General features: G+C 30.6%; 1 protein-coding gene across 5 annotated transcripts in view; it reads left to right on the plus strand.

Moving 5' to 3' along the window:
• pHCl-1 (pH-sensitive chloride channel 1) overlaps nucleotides 1-17,440 on the plus strand; it is a 114,506-nt gene that overhangs the window by 14,547 nt on the left and 82,519 nt on the right. For 4 of the 5 annotated variants that reach the window (XM_067052732.1, XM_067052736.1, XM_067052735.1 and 1 more), the window contains exon 2: nucleotides 4,112-4,166. The exons of the other annotated variant lie outside the window; for it this stretch is intronic. In XM_067052732.1, coding sequence (XP_066908833.1) covers nucleotides 4,153-4,166 — 14 coding nt within the window. In that variant the 5' untranslated portion in view covers nucleotides 4,112-4,152. The remainder of the gene's footprint in view (nucleotides 1-4,111; nucleotides 4,167-17,440) is intronic. 5 annotated transcript variants of the gene reach the window in all.

The following is a 17,440-nucleotide window of genomic DNA, read 5'->3' on the forward strand; positions in this document are numbered from 1 at the left end:
AAAAGTCTGTAGAAATTTAAATAATAGTGCTTAATTTCTCGAAAAATGTCCTAATTCTTATCACTGCACCAGCGCAAATCACGTATTTAACGATTCATTGATATATAATAATTCATTAATATTTATGTATTTATTAAGAATGCAAAACGTTAGCTAAAAGAAAAAAAACGAGTAAAGTGAATGAAATCAATGAGGTTAAATGACTGATAAACTTCTGATATTACTGCCCAGAAATCATTGAAGTTGCCTTTCAGCTCTTTAAGTTTTGACGACTTCATTATAGTTTAGATTTTTATCCTTGCGCTGCTTCTTGAATTTTAACCGACCTCGTTTAGCCATAGGGAATGCAGCAATTACTTTCATTTGAATGGAGACCGCTTAAAATTCTGGAAGGGAAGGGAATACCAGTTGGATGCAGCCCTGCAGAATGCTTCATTCAAGTTTACATTTAACTTTAAGCGGAGTAAAATCTTATTTAACAATCCAATTCACCATAAACGAGTTGATGTTTAGAAATGATTTTTTTTCTTAACACGTTTAAATCATAATCATAGAAAAAAATTAATTGTCTATGAGACGAGTTTTGTTCAAAAACAGAATAAATAAATAAATTCTTATAACTCATCCCTAATAATTATATATATATATAATATGCATGAAATTATAAATTATTATAATTATATTATTTCAATTTCTTGAGACAAGGTAATTATTTATTAAATAAATCAAAACTTGTATCCTTTTTTGTCTCAACACTTATTTATTTCATCAGTCCAACGTTTCGGCCATTTTAGCCATCCTCAAGGACATCTTCATTTTATGATCATTTTAAAATAAGAAAAATTAGATATTTATGATTTTAAATAAAAAAATAGGTTTTTAATTTATAATTAATGAATGACCTGGGCAGAATAGCCTGCTAAAGAACTGGACTGATGAAATAAATAAGTGTTGAGACGAAAAAGGATACAAGTTTTGATTTATTTAATATATAAATTATTAGTTAATGCATTATTTTTTAAGAATCAGAAAAGCATAAAAATATAGTTCTTTTGTATAATTCTAATACCAGATAAATTATATAGCTCTCACATACTGGCCTATTCTATTTTGATTGTTTTTTTTTTCATCTATATTTTTTTTCCAATTTTTATTATTTAATATTCTCCACTCAGTCCCTAAGAATGGTTAGTTATCTTTCTGATTCGCTAGTCCTTATTAAAAAAACATTAACCGATTATATAAAAAAGTACTTTATGTTTTCATGAATATTTTCAAATAAATGTCTATGTCTGAGATTTTTTTTTTCTCATTCAAAAGTATCATGTAAAAGATGTTTTATATATATTATTTTATTGAAGTTTCAACAAATGCCTTGACGTATGTCCAGGTAACTTCTATTCCTTTCGCTATGAACCTAAGCATGCCAAATAAACACTCAGTGTTTTCCTTTTTACAAAAGAAAGATATTTCACAGTTTATTCATCTTTCTCGACTCCTGTATGTTAGCAGCTTATTATTGCGTATCATTTGTTCAATATCAGATGTTCAAGTTGTGATTCTCAATTAAATTTTCAAAAATTATTTAAATGGCATGTGTCAAATATTATTGGAAATCAAATTATTTTGAATAAATATAATATATCGCCATCCCTAGGACACTTATAAAATTACTAAAACCCTGTCTCTTAGTCTGTATTTTTTTCTGCAAAACTTCTTTTCCTTGTTCCTCTCAGTAAAATTTTGGCCTTTAAATAAAATTTCAAATCCCCCATCACCTAAGGACTACCGTCCCATTTATCTCTTATTTGGCCACTCAAAACCCCGGGAACTACGAAATCTTCCATTATCCAAGTGTTGCGCATTGGTTCTAAAACATTCTTTATGACCGCTCACAGGATGTGATTGCAGATCAACCCCTATCCCATGACACTGCCACCATCCATTGATCCAGCACGATTGGACAGTTGAACGGCACTCAGCGGTGTCGAGAACTCGAAAAAACTAATAACTTGCTCTGTATGATTCATCTTTGGAATCCACAGATTCACCTCTATATCATGATTTTTTTTTTGTTAAAGTGACTTTACTCTCCTTACTTTCGTAATTCTTTCAGGACATCCTTTCTCTAATAATTTATCAAATCCTACTTTCAATCATACATCTCAGATCTCCTTTGAATTAATTACTCTACTCATTTCCGTCGTACTCTCAGTCTCCAGATTCGAAGAGATGCAATTGCCCACCGAACCGTAGCATCTTACAGATTTCTTATCCATCCAAATCCAAAATAATTGAAATTGATGTTTTGATTTTCAAAATTTGTAAATAGTAGATTGTATTTTCTTATTCTTTCAATATAAATGTTATTTTATCCTTTATTTTAATGTAAATGGATACTCTTAATATTTAATATTTGTAAATATTAACACTATTTGTTTTGTTTTTTTAGAAATTAAAAAATCCAAATAATAAATGTTAAATTTATGGCCTCTAGGTTACACTTTACATATTTTACAAGATCGATCAACATAATAACATTAGGATATTATTTTAATATTTTAGTAACTATAATATACAAATATAAGCTTAATTTGAAAACTATACCAATGGTTTATTTCTAAAACGATTTTTTTAATATTTAACGAACCGACACATTAAAAATCAAGACGTGTTTTCGGTTTCGACATCATTTAGACAATTTTATTTTTAGTAAAAGATTTTCCAATCTACATTGTTAAATAAGTGATTTTATTGAAAATAATTGTTTTTTATTTCTACGTATCTGACTTTTAAACAGCTCTCATCCTTTTGGGACACCCTGTGTAATACAATACATGTACTATTCCGTACCTTTGCACAATTAGATGTAATAGTATGGACTTGAGTAATTGAATTCATTTAACAAATTAATCAATTAATTATATTGATATTGAATAGGAATTGATTAATAACTACAACGTATTGTGATAGTTGGGTAAGTGGATTGGACAAAACAATTTAGTTAATGCAAATATTCCTCACTAGCCTCATTTTAGAATTGTACAGAAAAGAAAAATATATCAAGAAATAGTTTTTACGATATTTATGTTTTTAAAAGAATGGAAGTTAATGACGAAGAATTTAGAAATTATTTCAAACTGTTTTGAAAGACATTTTCTGAATTTTCCAATGGGAATTGACAAATGCTGTAGCGAAAATTTAACTTTCAAATTAGAGGATCGCCTGCCATTCCGAACAGCAGGATTTGCATTAGAATCAGTGACTGGCCACTATCTCCCTGCAATTGCTTACTCTGCAGTGATAGCCTCTGCCAACTAGATAATTGCTAAAAGGATTCACCATGTTTGGATTTAAAAAATGCGATGAAATCTCAAGCGTTAATAAAATAAATGATATTTATGTATATTACTTACTTAAATTAACCTATCTCAAATATCAATTATTGTTTTAAATAATTCTTTGGTGAATTCTTAGCATATTGTTATATTGTACAAACTATTCATGATTTAATAATAGGCAGTATTATCTGCTCCTAACATCTTTTGTAGGGTCCTTTGTTGATTTCAGAAGGCATAACGGCATAATTTGATCTCGGGGTAAAGTTATTTCAAGAATAAAACTCAATTACAGTTTGCTCCGAGTAATAGTAATTAGATTTTAACTATTTTATTTAATAATGTACCTTGTAATCTACTAAGATAAAATAAATTATATAATTGTGTACCTTGTCTTGCTTCTGCTGTGCAATACGTACTTTAGAAGTCTTTTGAAAGTTTCCTGTAGAAACCTAATTTGGGTAATATCCCCCAAATTTTACTCCGGAGAATATCTAAATTATACAGACGTTTATATTGTTATCGTTTTTTAATAATAAAATAATATAAAAAATAAGAAATAAAATGCTAAATTCAAAAGAAAGGTTGATCTTAACCCACCAGCGCCTACTGTCACCCACAGATGGCACTACTTTGGTTATGTATAATAATAAGTGAATATCTTTAGCTACTTCAGCAGATTTATACAGCTTTATTTGAACTATTTTTTTAATGCTAAAATAAATAATAATAGGTCAGTTGCCAAAACCTAACTCGTAATAATTTTGTTGAAGGCGTTCTGAGCTTTCTGTGACTCGCAAGATTTACCCTAATTATGGGACGAAAAATGTAAGTACAAACACTAAATTCACATTTTATTTCAATTGAATATGAATTATCACTAAATACGTTTCATTGGAAAAAGTATTGTAAATTCTAGCAATGACCCACATTTCAACAATGTATGCCAAACCAGTAAAAAAATATTTTTTTATGCTTAATTCATATGTCGGTTTTACTTGGATTCAACATAGTTAGAAACAAAAATAAGATTAAATAAATATTTATATATTTTCTTTGGACTGGATGAGTATATAAGGGTTAATCGGACCTACTTATTGGTCCGATCAAGACCACCTTTTCTTTTGAATACTGAATTTTAGATAATGCAAATAATTCTTGTAGTCATATAAAACTACATTTACCATCGGTTATCCAAGTACTAGTCTAATTGTTTGTAAATTGCCTAATTTCTGGTCCTAATTGTATAATGTGCTTCCTTAAATTAGAAGTACTCCTAACCTTTTTCCACTTCGCTTTTCACTGGAAGCACAAATTAGTCACACGCCCATTTAGCATTGCCTGTTGTTTGAAAATTGTTAAACTATTAACACTATAATACACTGTTAACTTAGTGTTTAATACTATAATCGTACTTAGATTATTAAGTGCATAGATATTTATTTATACATTGAAAAACTTTCCGGTGCTTAGCACGTCTCCTATTATAAGAAGTTTCTTATTCAAAGGTTTAACTTTTCATGGCGCAATTAGAAATAACTTTGCCAGTCATAATTTTAGCAAGCCAACAATGGATTATTATTTTATTTACTTTTTCATTAACTGTGACTTTTAAATTGTTTTGGAGGAACAAGTCCAACCACCTTCATTTTCAATCAGACATTCATTCTCCATATTTTTAAATATTATCGTATAATTCCAGTAATCCTTCAAGGAAATGAATGTTGAGTCCCTTTTATTTCAAGAGGCATTTGAAAACCAGTTTTATTTCCTATTATATACTTTCGAATCATTTGTGGATATAATACTTGATCCAACTATTACTAATATTTATTATGGGTCCGTGTGATTTATTTATTTATTTATACGTAAAACCATACTAATATTAATAAAAAATCATTTATTCATAACAACGTTTCGACCTGATTTTCAGTTCTTCATCATGGAACTATAGGCAGAGGTTCTGGCTAAACTCACTTTTATTGAGTTTATTCAGAACCTCTGCCTATAACTCCCTGTTGAAGAACTGAAAATCAGGTCGAAACGTCGGCATGAATATATAATATTTAATTTGTTTGTTGTTTTTTTTTCCTGACCGCATCCTCCGACCATTTTCTCTACTTATTTATCTACGGTCAACTATCTACACCTTGTGATATTAACATCTTTAGTTATCACTTTTACTAGGAAACAAATGGTTAGGGGTGGGGTAAAGGAAGGTTCTAGAAATCAAGTTCAAACCGGAAAATTGTTTTTGTGTGAAACGTATTGATGAATCGAATATCAACAAACTAAAATGCCAACTGAAAATAACAAAAACTTTTACAGCTTAAAAGGAAAAAGTTCTGTGTAAGAACAAATCATTGTAAATTATGACCCTCCTCGCTGCGGTTAGCAAACAAAATCTACTATTAATGTGGATATGTCTTCTTGGAGGTTAATTTGAAAAGATGTTTTATACACTAGTGGCAAAGGAAATAAATTAAAAATTAAATCAATTAACAAGGATTTATTTTAATTAATAGTACATTAGTCTTTCGTTGTGTCACCTGTGATATAATTTAACATCGAGTACTTTTAATATAAGTTAAACATGCCCGTTAGTATGAGTTATTTAAAGTTTAGACTGCACAATACAAGGGGGTTTTGTTGTGTAGTAAGTAGAAAAGCAAATAACTTAGGAGAAAAAGACAGAATCAATCTAAAGAACAAGCAAGGTGTAAGAAAAGACCAATCGGTACAAGAGCATGCAAGATTAAAAAGAACGAATTGTTAGCCCTCCTTGTTCAAACACTTCTCCGTTCCAAAATTTTCTACTCTAACAGTTAATTATTTATTAAAGTCTATTCCCTTTTTTTATTGAAACTTAATTAATAGATGGAACTTATGTTGTTTTTTTTCAATAATACTTAATCTAATCATAATACTCCAAATGGAAAAATACAGCAGAGAGACAGACCCCCTTTTTTGTCTTTTTTTTTATTCAAAGCTAATATTTTGATCTTTTTTTTTATCTGTAAACTAAATTAATGTGTGTGGTTTATTTAATTAAATATTATTACTACAGTATTCGTTTGTTGATTGATCCAAATATTGTTTAATATATTTATTTTAACAATATTATTTTCTAATAAAGATTAGGGATCGTTTAGTCTTTTTTCTCCTTAAACATTAATAATTATTACTGAATATCTTTCCCAGAATTTAATTTATGAAATTCCATCCTCTAAATAACAACTTTTATCTGTTTATTTGTGTTAAAAGTGTTTACTTTTACTGATTTAAAAAATATTATTGACCCTCTTGTTATGGATTCCAAAACTATTGCATATATGATTTATGACCTGGAATAAACAGAACATGGAAAATTAAGAAAATGAAAATATGTATTATAGTAAACAATGAATTCTGATATGATTTCACTTATTTACACAGGATATGTTTTTGGCATAATTGATTATAAACAATATTGAGACAAATGTTCATCATGTAGAAATTTTATAAATAATTGATTTAATGATTATTGATATAATTATAATTTTATATTATTATTATTATAATTATATTGTTGCTAATGTAAGTGGTCCAAAATAAATTAAGTTGGTCACCATACCATCCATAATTTTTTTTTTTAATTTGTATGTTAATTTCTTCATGTTAAAAACAGTTAAAGAATTGACAATTTTTTTCTCACATCTTTTATAAATGACAGAAATTTTTCTTTAGTTATACCGGCCAATCTCAATGAAGTTTGTAGTTTCACTATAAGTTCAAAAACTGTATAACTGAAAAAAAAAATTATAACCTTAAGACTGTCTACTGGGAACGGAAAGATGCGAAATCAATTCGTCCGAATTCGCTCGAAAACGCACTAAAAATCCGTACGCGTGGCACGGTAGGGGAACCGCGTCCACTAGGCCCGTATCGTTCGTCAGTTTTTGTCCAAAACAGTGCGAAGTGCTAACCGATCCCACTCTGCTGGGATTTATTTGCGAATGAGTGCGAAAAAAAAAGTGACAAATGGACTGTGAAAACTTAATTTAGAAGAAATGTTGTCAAGAATGTATCGAAATGTTTCCTTTTTCATTCGATTATAAAAGTATTGGTTATAATCGATGTGAAAATCATGCCACAAATCAAAAAATTCACGGAAGTCGTTTATTTTTGCAATGTGATTCAACATTTATGCAAAAATAACCGCAATGAATAATAAAGTTTATAGTTTTATTTTAAATAATGTGGGCTTATTGTATATAAAGTTTTCTTAATAAATTTGGCTGACATTTAATAAATAAATATGTAGTTCATTACAAAATAAAATAAATAAATAAACAACTATCATGAAGTTATTCGTTATAAAGATGTTTACATGTATTAGCTATTTACTACAGTTATTAATAAAAAATAACAGTTCTTAGTAGGGAAGTACTGTTACTAGGCCAATGGTTGTGCAAGGAGATAATTTGGTCAGAATCATGCTCGACTGCCAGATTTTTCTCAATTAAGCGTGCTAACTGGTTTATTATTATTTCTGATATAAAATGTTTATTATCTACCATCTTACTAATTCCATAAATTACGTATTACAAAGCAGTTTTTTTATTTATTTATGTTTTATCTCCAGTAAAGTCATATTTATGTATAAATCAGATTTACAATAGGATTATTTCTATTTCCTTCTCTTAGTTTTATCTAATGCCATATTTCGAAAAGACATCCAGCAATCCACTATTAGACCGAGGGTGGTCTTGTCAATATTGCGACATGCTGACAATGGTCTGTCCAATCTCGCTTGAAAGCTTGTCCAATTCCGACCTTATTATGGCTTATTCGTCTCACGAACCTTATCCTAAACTTCTCTCTTAGGCAAAAAGACGAGCATATCAAAACTCATAATGTTTTCTTCATATTTTCATATACTTTTATTTGTGTTTTTAATAATACAATACCAATATTTCTGATTTTCACAGTTGATTTATAAACTGCATTCTGGTTCTATATTAATCAGGCGAACAGTAGTATTGATTGATTTTATAACTTTATAAATCTATTACAACTTAAACGAAGAAAATCAGATGGTATTTTTTAAAAATATTTTTCCTTCTATATATGCCCTATAAAACAATTAGTTATTTCCTCATTTATTTACAATTAGGAGTAATCTTTACTCTAGTTATTTTATTAACTTCCAACACATTACAAAAGACTGATCTACATGAATGTAATAAGGGCAATCTGGACATCTGGAGTTGAGCTTTGGAGCTCCACTAAACCTTCGTATTCCTCTCGTATTCAATCCTTACAATCCAAAATTCTTCGCAAAATCCTCAATGCTCCTTACTTTGTCACAAATAAAATCATAAATAAACAACTTAATGTTCCCTATGTAACCGATCTAGCCCGAACCAGATATCACTCCTTCCATTATAAACTCTCTAACCACTCAAACCCTCTAGTTTCTAATCTTGCATCCTCTTCCATTACTGACAATCCTCCGAGGCGCCTGAAAAGAAGATGGCCACGAGACCAGCTATTGTAAAATGTCATTAGAGTGCTACCAATGGGTAGTTTCTCTACACACCTGTGACACTCCAATTTAACTTAGATCAGATTTACTAAATGTATTACAATGTACAGTTGTAAATAGCAATAAATAAATATTTAAAAAAAAAAAGTTAAAGTAATTTTTATTTTGGAACATATAAGTAATGTTTATTCTGGAACATATAGTAAATGTAATCTTTGTTCTGGAATATATAAACTATGTTTATTCTGGAACGTATAATAAAAAAGATGTACAATTCAAATGAATCTTCTTGGACGAAAAAAATATTATGTTATTCCTTCCAGTACCCAACCACGATATTGTTGTTCATACCTTTTTGAAAAGTTCTAACAACGATATATCATTGTGCAGTCATGGGACTGTTTGATTGTAGAAGAATACTATCTCAAAATAAATTTATGAAACGTTGAAAATCATCAAATATCATTGTGGAACAACTAAAAAGGTGCTACCGATCATCACAAAATGGTTTATTATTTATCATATCAGTAAATAAAAATGATTCAGAAGTTTCTTTGAAATCATCATAACAAGATTTTTAAAAATGAAAAGTAATTATTACAAGTGTCAAGATTCGAAGATCGTCATGCTAACCCTACAGCTTGTCATTTGAGTGCCAGAGAAAATAAATGCTTTATTTGGCTATGATGCCCAAATACATTGGGTTGCTATGTTAAACAGCTTACTCATCAATCCATTAAACATATATAAATACATGAACATTTTTCATTTTAAAACAATAATCATACATACACTTCAAATTCATTTTTTTTCTAAACAAAAAAAATTTTTTTTATTTCATATACTTCCATATACTAGTTTTCCTCCTTTTCGCCCAGAGCCAGATAACAATTTACCAATACACCCAATACATTATTCCCTCTGTTTCATTCCCTTATGCCTCTCCTCTCCTGTGATCAACAATAACCGTTTTATCATTTAAGAAAATCTAAAAACCATCAATAGATTCTTACGCATAAATATAGCAGAAACAAAAGAATAGCAGTAGAACAGTTTATTGAAAAAAAAAATTAAAAAGAACTCACAAATAAATTTTTAAAAAACATATAAATGAATAAATAAATTGAACACTGGAGGTGTTTAAAAAAATACAGATAAATATTGTAAGAACTAATTTTCATACAGGTGATGTATGATACCCAGGGAGTCCAAAATAATATTTTCAACCAAGATCACTATGTCCCCAATGCTAACACCTAGGTCTTTCAAGAAGCTCCTCATTCTATTCAATATTGTTACGCCAGATCCAAGAGGCCTCTCACGGTGCACTTTCTCTCTCTCCGAACGTCTCGTGGATTTTTTCTTTAAGAAAAGGGCTGGAGAGGTTCAGAGAAAAGCCGTGGACAAAAGGATTGACATTAAATTTTATTTTTATTTTTGAATTTTACATAGCTTGAAACGTAGCCCTCAAATTTTGAAGGGAGTTAATTTTTTTTTATTATAACAAATTTTTTTTTGCTACTTGGAGAGCCAACCAAACCATAAGCTCTCGATTGGTTAAAACTTTAAATACATTTATAATCATAAAATTCTTTCTTGAGACTGGCAATTTTTTTACTAAATAATTCAAAACATTATCCCAATTATAGTCTCAAAACTTTTATTGTTTTTACACGTCCAACTATTCGGCCATCTTCAGGGACAATCTTAATTCACTATGAAACATATTATTTAATCATTCCAAACACTTCATACAGGCTATTCTGCCCAGGTCAAAACATTTTTATCCAATAAGTCAAATATCCATTAAAAATCACAGTCAAAAATATTTCTCATTAACCACTATCATACACTTTTATTACAAAGTTTGTAATAAAAGTCAAGGTTGTAATAAAAGTGTATGATAGTATGGATGTATGGATAAGCTTTAAATACATATTTAGTTCATTTGCCATATTAGGCAATTCACCTTATCATCTACATATCCTTTCATGACTAAAATAAATAGTATTTAAATGAAGTAAGAGAGGAGGCTTCAGGAATGGAAATGGATTAGCAATTTCCAAACGAGATAACTCGAATGGTAAAGGATTTTCAAAGGAAGCTGTTCTGAGAGAAGGGATATATAAATCGATAGATTGAAATCTTGTATTTGAATGGCGAATAGCAATACAAAGGGTGAGGAGTTTAAGGATAGAGGAGGGTTTTTGTTTCTTAAGGATTGGAAAAAAAATAAGGGGTCGCCTTCAGAAATCATTATTTAAACCCACTCTTGTTTGGAATACCAGTTAGATGTAAAACAGCGCCTTACAGCCCCGAAAATTACGCTTTAGAAGTAATTGGTTAATCTCTTTTTATATATTTTTTTCCATTTTTGACATATAATATCATATATATACTCTCAACCGTACACAGATCCTTTTACTTCCTATAGATCATTCTAAGTTAGGTAAAAGTTGGTTGCTGCGTGGAAAGGTAGCGGCTCCGTCGCCATCTTCACTAACGAGTTGGAAGGAATCGCTGCGCTAGTGGTTATTGTAAAACCAGTTTTATATTGCAGAGCCAGACCCCTTCCTTCCGTGGGAATGAAACAGAACCTTGCTACAAGGCTTTGATAAAGATGGTATTTCAAAGAAGAGCGGGTATATACTGACCTTCAGCCCACCGAAGAACTTGGTGTGTCGTCGGCCTATGAACCACAGTTCAGAGCTCTTAATGAATGGCACTGTTCTTGACCCTCTGAAATGTGGTACCTCTGACTATCCGCCGAAGAACGGAGTTAGTTATATAGGTTTACATATTATATAATAAACATTTTCAAACAAAGGAGTGAAATCGTTCATGCAAGCCATGCACGTCATTCAACGTATTGAAACGCTGTTGAAGTTTATTTTGTCACGTGCTGTGGAGTAGTTTTTTATTTTTTATTACCAGTTAATGGGCGTCCAAGATACACTAGACTAAACCAACACTTACCTATGTTTTAGTCGTAAAACTAACTAGTCGCCGGCCTTGCTTGGGGATAATTCTAAAGAAGAACAATGATTACTCTAAGCTTAGATGGTAACTGATTAAAAATGTTTTAGCCTTGGAATAGATGTGGTGATGTTCAATCTAAGAATACCCAAGCTTTTACTCAATTCTGACAGATGTCCTTTTTTATATTTAGGCTGGTGTATACGTTACGACCAGTCAGCTGAAAGGGCCGTATCAGCTAAACGAGTTATGTATCAGCTGTAGAATATATATACATAGACAAATGGACTTAGTTAATAGATTAGTATTTGAGTTGTTTTCCTCCATTTCATTTTACATTCATTTCTCTATTTTATGTTTCAATCCAGTGAGTCATAAGTTGTAGGAGTGTATATATTTTTGTCTTGCTCAGTTCAAATACTTTTTTTACATTCGCTCTCACTCTTGTGTTTTATACGTAACAGGAATGTTCGAAAGACCTTTCCTTATCCGATTTTCTATCATATGACATTTCATTCCTCCTCCATCTCACAATGCCCCTTCTACATTAATATTTACAATTCTTATGTATTATTTATTTATATAGTTCTCTCCTATCCATCCAGTTCTCCACAACTATGAACAAATGTTTTTTATGTATAGTCACAATTACTATCATATTTATATTTTTAATCCTCTCATATTTATCCAGTTCTCAATTATAAATATAGGTTTTCTATGTATAGCCACTGCTACCATATAATATTTTTTTTATATAAATATTATTATGCTATAACATTATTATTTAATTTTGTTTATTTTCTTATCAATTAGTTTACTATGTTGTTTCATCTTTTACTGTTAGGCTATTATGTCAATCTTCTGTCGTTTTTAATATTATTCTGTAGCGACATGGCCCGGAATAAACAAATAATATTATTATTTATGAGATACCAAGTTATAAGATTAGTATTTGTCTTGATAGTTGGTTGTATGTGATTCTTACAATCTTATTACAATTTAATATAGCTACTTTTAATTCTATTAACATTTTAATTTTTCTAATTATTTTTAATAAATTCTACGACCTTAAGACAATATATTCTATCCCGATATTTCTTTTATCTTCACAGTCATTTCATCCATATATCTTAATTAACTAAAATATCATTGATTCAAAGCAAAAATATTCTGACAAAGTGAAATACCCGAAAAAAAAACATCAGATTAGCTTTTTAAGTCGATAAGCTGACAGCTAAAACTGAATTATGAAAAAAAAAATATGCAAAACGAAATAAAAAGAGTGCTCTTTCACTGGATTCACTGATTAGAGGAAGTTTTCCTTGAAGGGAGAAACAAGAAAGTCAAGGGTTGTGGATAAGAAAGGGACTGAGGCCTAACTCAGATCCTTCTGTTTAATATTTCATTTAGAAGTTAGGGAAAAAGCTTTAGGATTGTTTGCTTTACATTATATAGCCCGTTATTAAGATTTTTGTAATGGCATCTTTGAAGAATTCCACTCCGAGTTTCAATCAAAATAATCATATTTTTTTCCAGGCTGTAATGGAGTTCTTTACTCTTAAGTGGCTACTCTACTGTATAGTCATTTCTAGCAGGCTTGACTTTTTTCTGTATGCCGAAGAAATAATTTACTCCACTTTTTAAAAAATATCTCTGTTAAGAACGTTTTACATACATATTAACTTAAACAACTAGTAATTGATAATTATGTAACAAGAGGATTAGACATATTGCGTGCCTGTTACTTTTTTGAGTCTATCATGTAGATTCCTTAACCATCTCCTTTCTAGTAATTGACACAGATTTATTAACTGGTAATGCGGTATTAAACTTCCGGTTTCTTTATTTTCTTTCCACTACCACTGTTACCTGAACTGAGAGCCTCAGTGAAAGACTTTCCTCTTGCTAGGTATAATATGAGCTGGAAAAATAATTTTTGGATTACGCACAACATCGTGGAGGAGGAAGAGGCCACCGGAGCTGCATCAATTGTTGGAGTTGCCTACTGTGCCGGAGTTCATCAAGCGACGACACATCAAATTTTTCGATTCAATTCAGTACTGTACGAATCCGTTATTCAACACGTTAACACCTGCCCCCCTCCGGTGCGTTGGCAACACACTACGTAAGGTCACGTAGTATTAGGATTAAGTTTTTATTAGATTTAAGTTTGTTAAATTCAGAAATAATGTGTGCCCCAACACATTATACACTTTTATAAATTCTGACAACAAAAATAATTCACTCCAAAAGACTCCTTAGAATGTAGACGTTCTACAGAAAAAGGAGAAAGTTCATTGTTTATAAATACGTCATTAAAATTTTGAAGGGGTTTTTGAAAAAAAAAAAAAAATTTTGGGTTGGAATGATTACAGAAATATATTTGAAGTCCATATTTAACAAAGAAATTGCATGCATTAAACAGAACGAAAATATAATGAATATATACATATAAACAAAATGAAAGAATTATAAAACAAATTAATCTTATTCACTAATAAAAAACGACTTAATACTTTACAAATACAGACTAATTTTATAATAAAAAAAAAGAAAGAAAAATGTCTTCAATGTGCCTTGAGCAAATGTTTGTAAATGTTTATATTTAATCTCACCAGATGACAGCTGATAGTTCTGGGAGCACGCAAAATAGGGACCTCTGTGTGAGAGAAGTGTAACAACAACAATGTCGTCCTTACCTGCGTGCGTTTGGATATCTCTTGCTTAGGGCCACGTTTTCATGGGGTAGTTTGGCTCCTTGATGATGACTAAGTCTCCAATGTTGATGTTCTGGGAATTCTTGGTCCACTTCTTTGTCGCAATTGGATGAGGTATTCCAGGCGCCAACGCGCCCAAAAATGCTTAACCTTTTGTTGAATCAGTTTCCAGCGTTGGAGAGTGCTGATTTTAGATGAGAGGTTCTCTTCTGGCAGTGCGGTGAGTGGTCTGCCAATAAGAAAATGTCCAGGAGTAAGACAATCAATGTTGTTAGGTTCGGACTGTTGAGGAGCTAAAGGTGTTGAGTTTAAAATGCTCTCGAACGTACACTCAAGGTATCTCAAAACGAGGATTTCCGTCTAAAACATGAATTTTAAATGAACGAGCAATATTTTACCATATATAGATAAGTGAATGTAATTTTGAGTTATCGCATTTATCAGTCCACATGTAACGCAACAACCTAGTAATTTTATTCCTCTAGGCAGAAGTGAGCTGGCTTCAACCAACTGTAATCGAACTGTTTGTGTTACTTGATGCAGCAGTAGGTATTAAAGCACTTGATATCCCTCTGAGGGAGAACCAGGACTTCATTTACCTTGATGGAGCATAGCTTCAACTCCAAAATAACTGGAACTGACTGAGGTTTTACTTCATTGCTCAGATAACATATTGAATGCAGTGAATAAAATTAAGTAATTGCTCTGAGTAAGGTAATATCAATAAATTACTCGATTTTTGGCGAATAAAAGAATAAGTAATTAGTTAATCTAGTAAGTGCTGGATTCTTCCAAATAGAATCAATTGCTAGAAAGAAACAGTTAATATAGAATAATTAATTCTACATTATTACTTACTAATACAAGTCGCCGGGCGACACATTTTATTTTCTAAGTAACTGAATAACATATGAAATAACTAAATTTATAGTTCCGGATTTTTTTTTTTAAGGAAACGTAGTACCGAAACAGTTAAGCTATTGTATTTCGAGAGTGACACTGTTAATTTTTTGGCTCATAAATTCTTACCTGCGAGGGAGGAGGGAAATGTTTTTGCTGTTTCCCAAAGAAGGAACCGGGAAGTATCCCATGGGTAGGCAAAAATATTCAAGCCAAACTTTTCTGGCAAAAAAGTTTACGTCTACCTACCGTCGTTGGATCTCTTCATCGTATTCAGATGTAATCAACCAATTTTAGAGAACAATTTTTCAATGAAAAAACAGTTTCTAAAGTTTAACCGACATAGCTTGGATATAAAGAATATGATAAAATGAAGAGTATGATAATATTACTATAAGTTACGGACTGTCAGCTGACAGGTCCATATCAGCTGATCGAGAACAGCTGACCGATTGTATATATATAGACGGACAGGCTCCGCAAATAGTTCAGTCTTTGAGAGCACTTCAAGCGTTTCATTCCGCACTCCTCTTTCTTATTATTTTTAGTTTCTTACTTCAGTAAAAGATAACTTATAAAATATGTGACATAAATATCATAGTTCTGCCAGTTTTCTTTGATATTATGCATAGTTACCTAAGCCAAGATGTCACAATCCTTTTATGAAAATATAGATATAATTTTTCCTCTTTCCAATTTTATGTTGTTAGGCTGTGCTTTCAGTAGGAAAGTTGTCTTTGCAACTGTTTAGTTGTAAATTCATTGGTAGATTCATCTTCATAAATATCTTAAGTTATTTTTCTTTGAAAATTTAATTTCCATGATATTTGAACTACAAACTGCGGTTTCTGATTCCTCACCTTCCTTTAACCTCCAACCAATAAATTTAAAGTCAATTATTATATCTACAGAAGTATTTCCATAAATATTTTTAAAAAAAAATATTTTCTCACGTAGAATACACGTACGTAAGGACCATGCTCAGACCGGAAAATTCTTATTCACATGAAAATTATAAAAATATTAGTTCTTCGTTATTCATAAGCTTTATTAATTTGCGATTGGCTAATTAAATTTATTATTACAATCGTAAACTAAAAAACGAATAATTAAAACATCATTTCGATATCCTCAAATCAGCCTTAAAATCATGATTATTTTATTTATAATACAGTCTCTCTTGACGTGAATAATTAAGATTATTATTGTTTAAATATTTGGATACAGATATGATGTTAGAGAATTAAGGACAGTTTGAGAGAAAAAAACCTCCTGTCGGACTCATTCGTTTGACCTGACGAAGAGTTGAATAATAAATCACATGTTTGTTTTCAATTAGCGGTAAATGTGTTGTTTTGTCTTGAAATAACGGGAATAATATAAACAGGAATTTATAAACATATTTTAGACATTTTTTCTTAAGGCTCATTTTGCTATAACCTACCTATCAAAGACTTACTTCACTCTTGATCTAATGTATTCTTGTGGCGAGGTGTAGAATTGCATCCAGAATCCTACAAAATATTTAGAGATTCAAGTTTTTTACACCTTGAAACTGTAGTAGCACTGGTTGAACTCCGGCCTGGATGAGTTCATTTCTATTTAGTGGTGGCCCCATAGAAACAAAACTTAACTTCCCACTCTGGTTAGAATAGTTGGTTACCTGTTGAATAACCCCTCTGTCCTGCTTCCTCCTTACGCCAGAATTAGCCAGGAAGGGAGTAAACAAACAGCTACTAGATAGCTAACTAAGTAAGTAACTTAGTCACATATATACAAACTATGGTTTAAAAAAGCTACTATGGTAGTTATCAGACACGTCACAAAGTTTATAGTAAGGCCAACGCACTGGTTTTTTTATACCGTTACGTATTTAAAATTTTTTGAAGTTAAAAGATTTCATTAGGATATTCATTCGGTAATATAAATTGACCGCCTGTCAATTTGACAATCAATAAAATAACGGTAAATAAATTAAAATT

This window comes from Halyomorpha halys, unplaced genomic scaffold, assembly GCF_000696795.3.
Source record: "Halyomorpha halys isolate HHAL.00 unplaced genomic scaffold, Hhal_1.1 Scaffold908.1, whole genome shotgun sequence".
Lineage (NCBI taxonomy): Eukaryota > Metazoa > Arthropoda > Insecta > Hemiptera > Pentatomidae > Halyomorpha > Halyomorpha halys.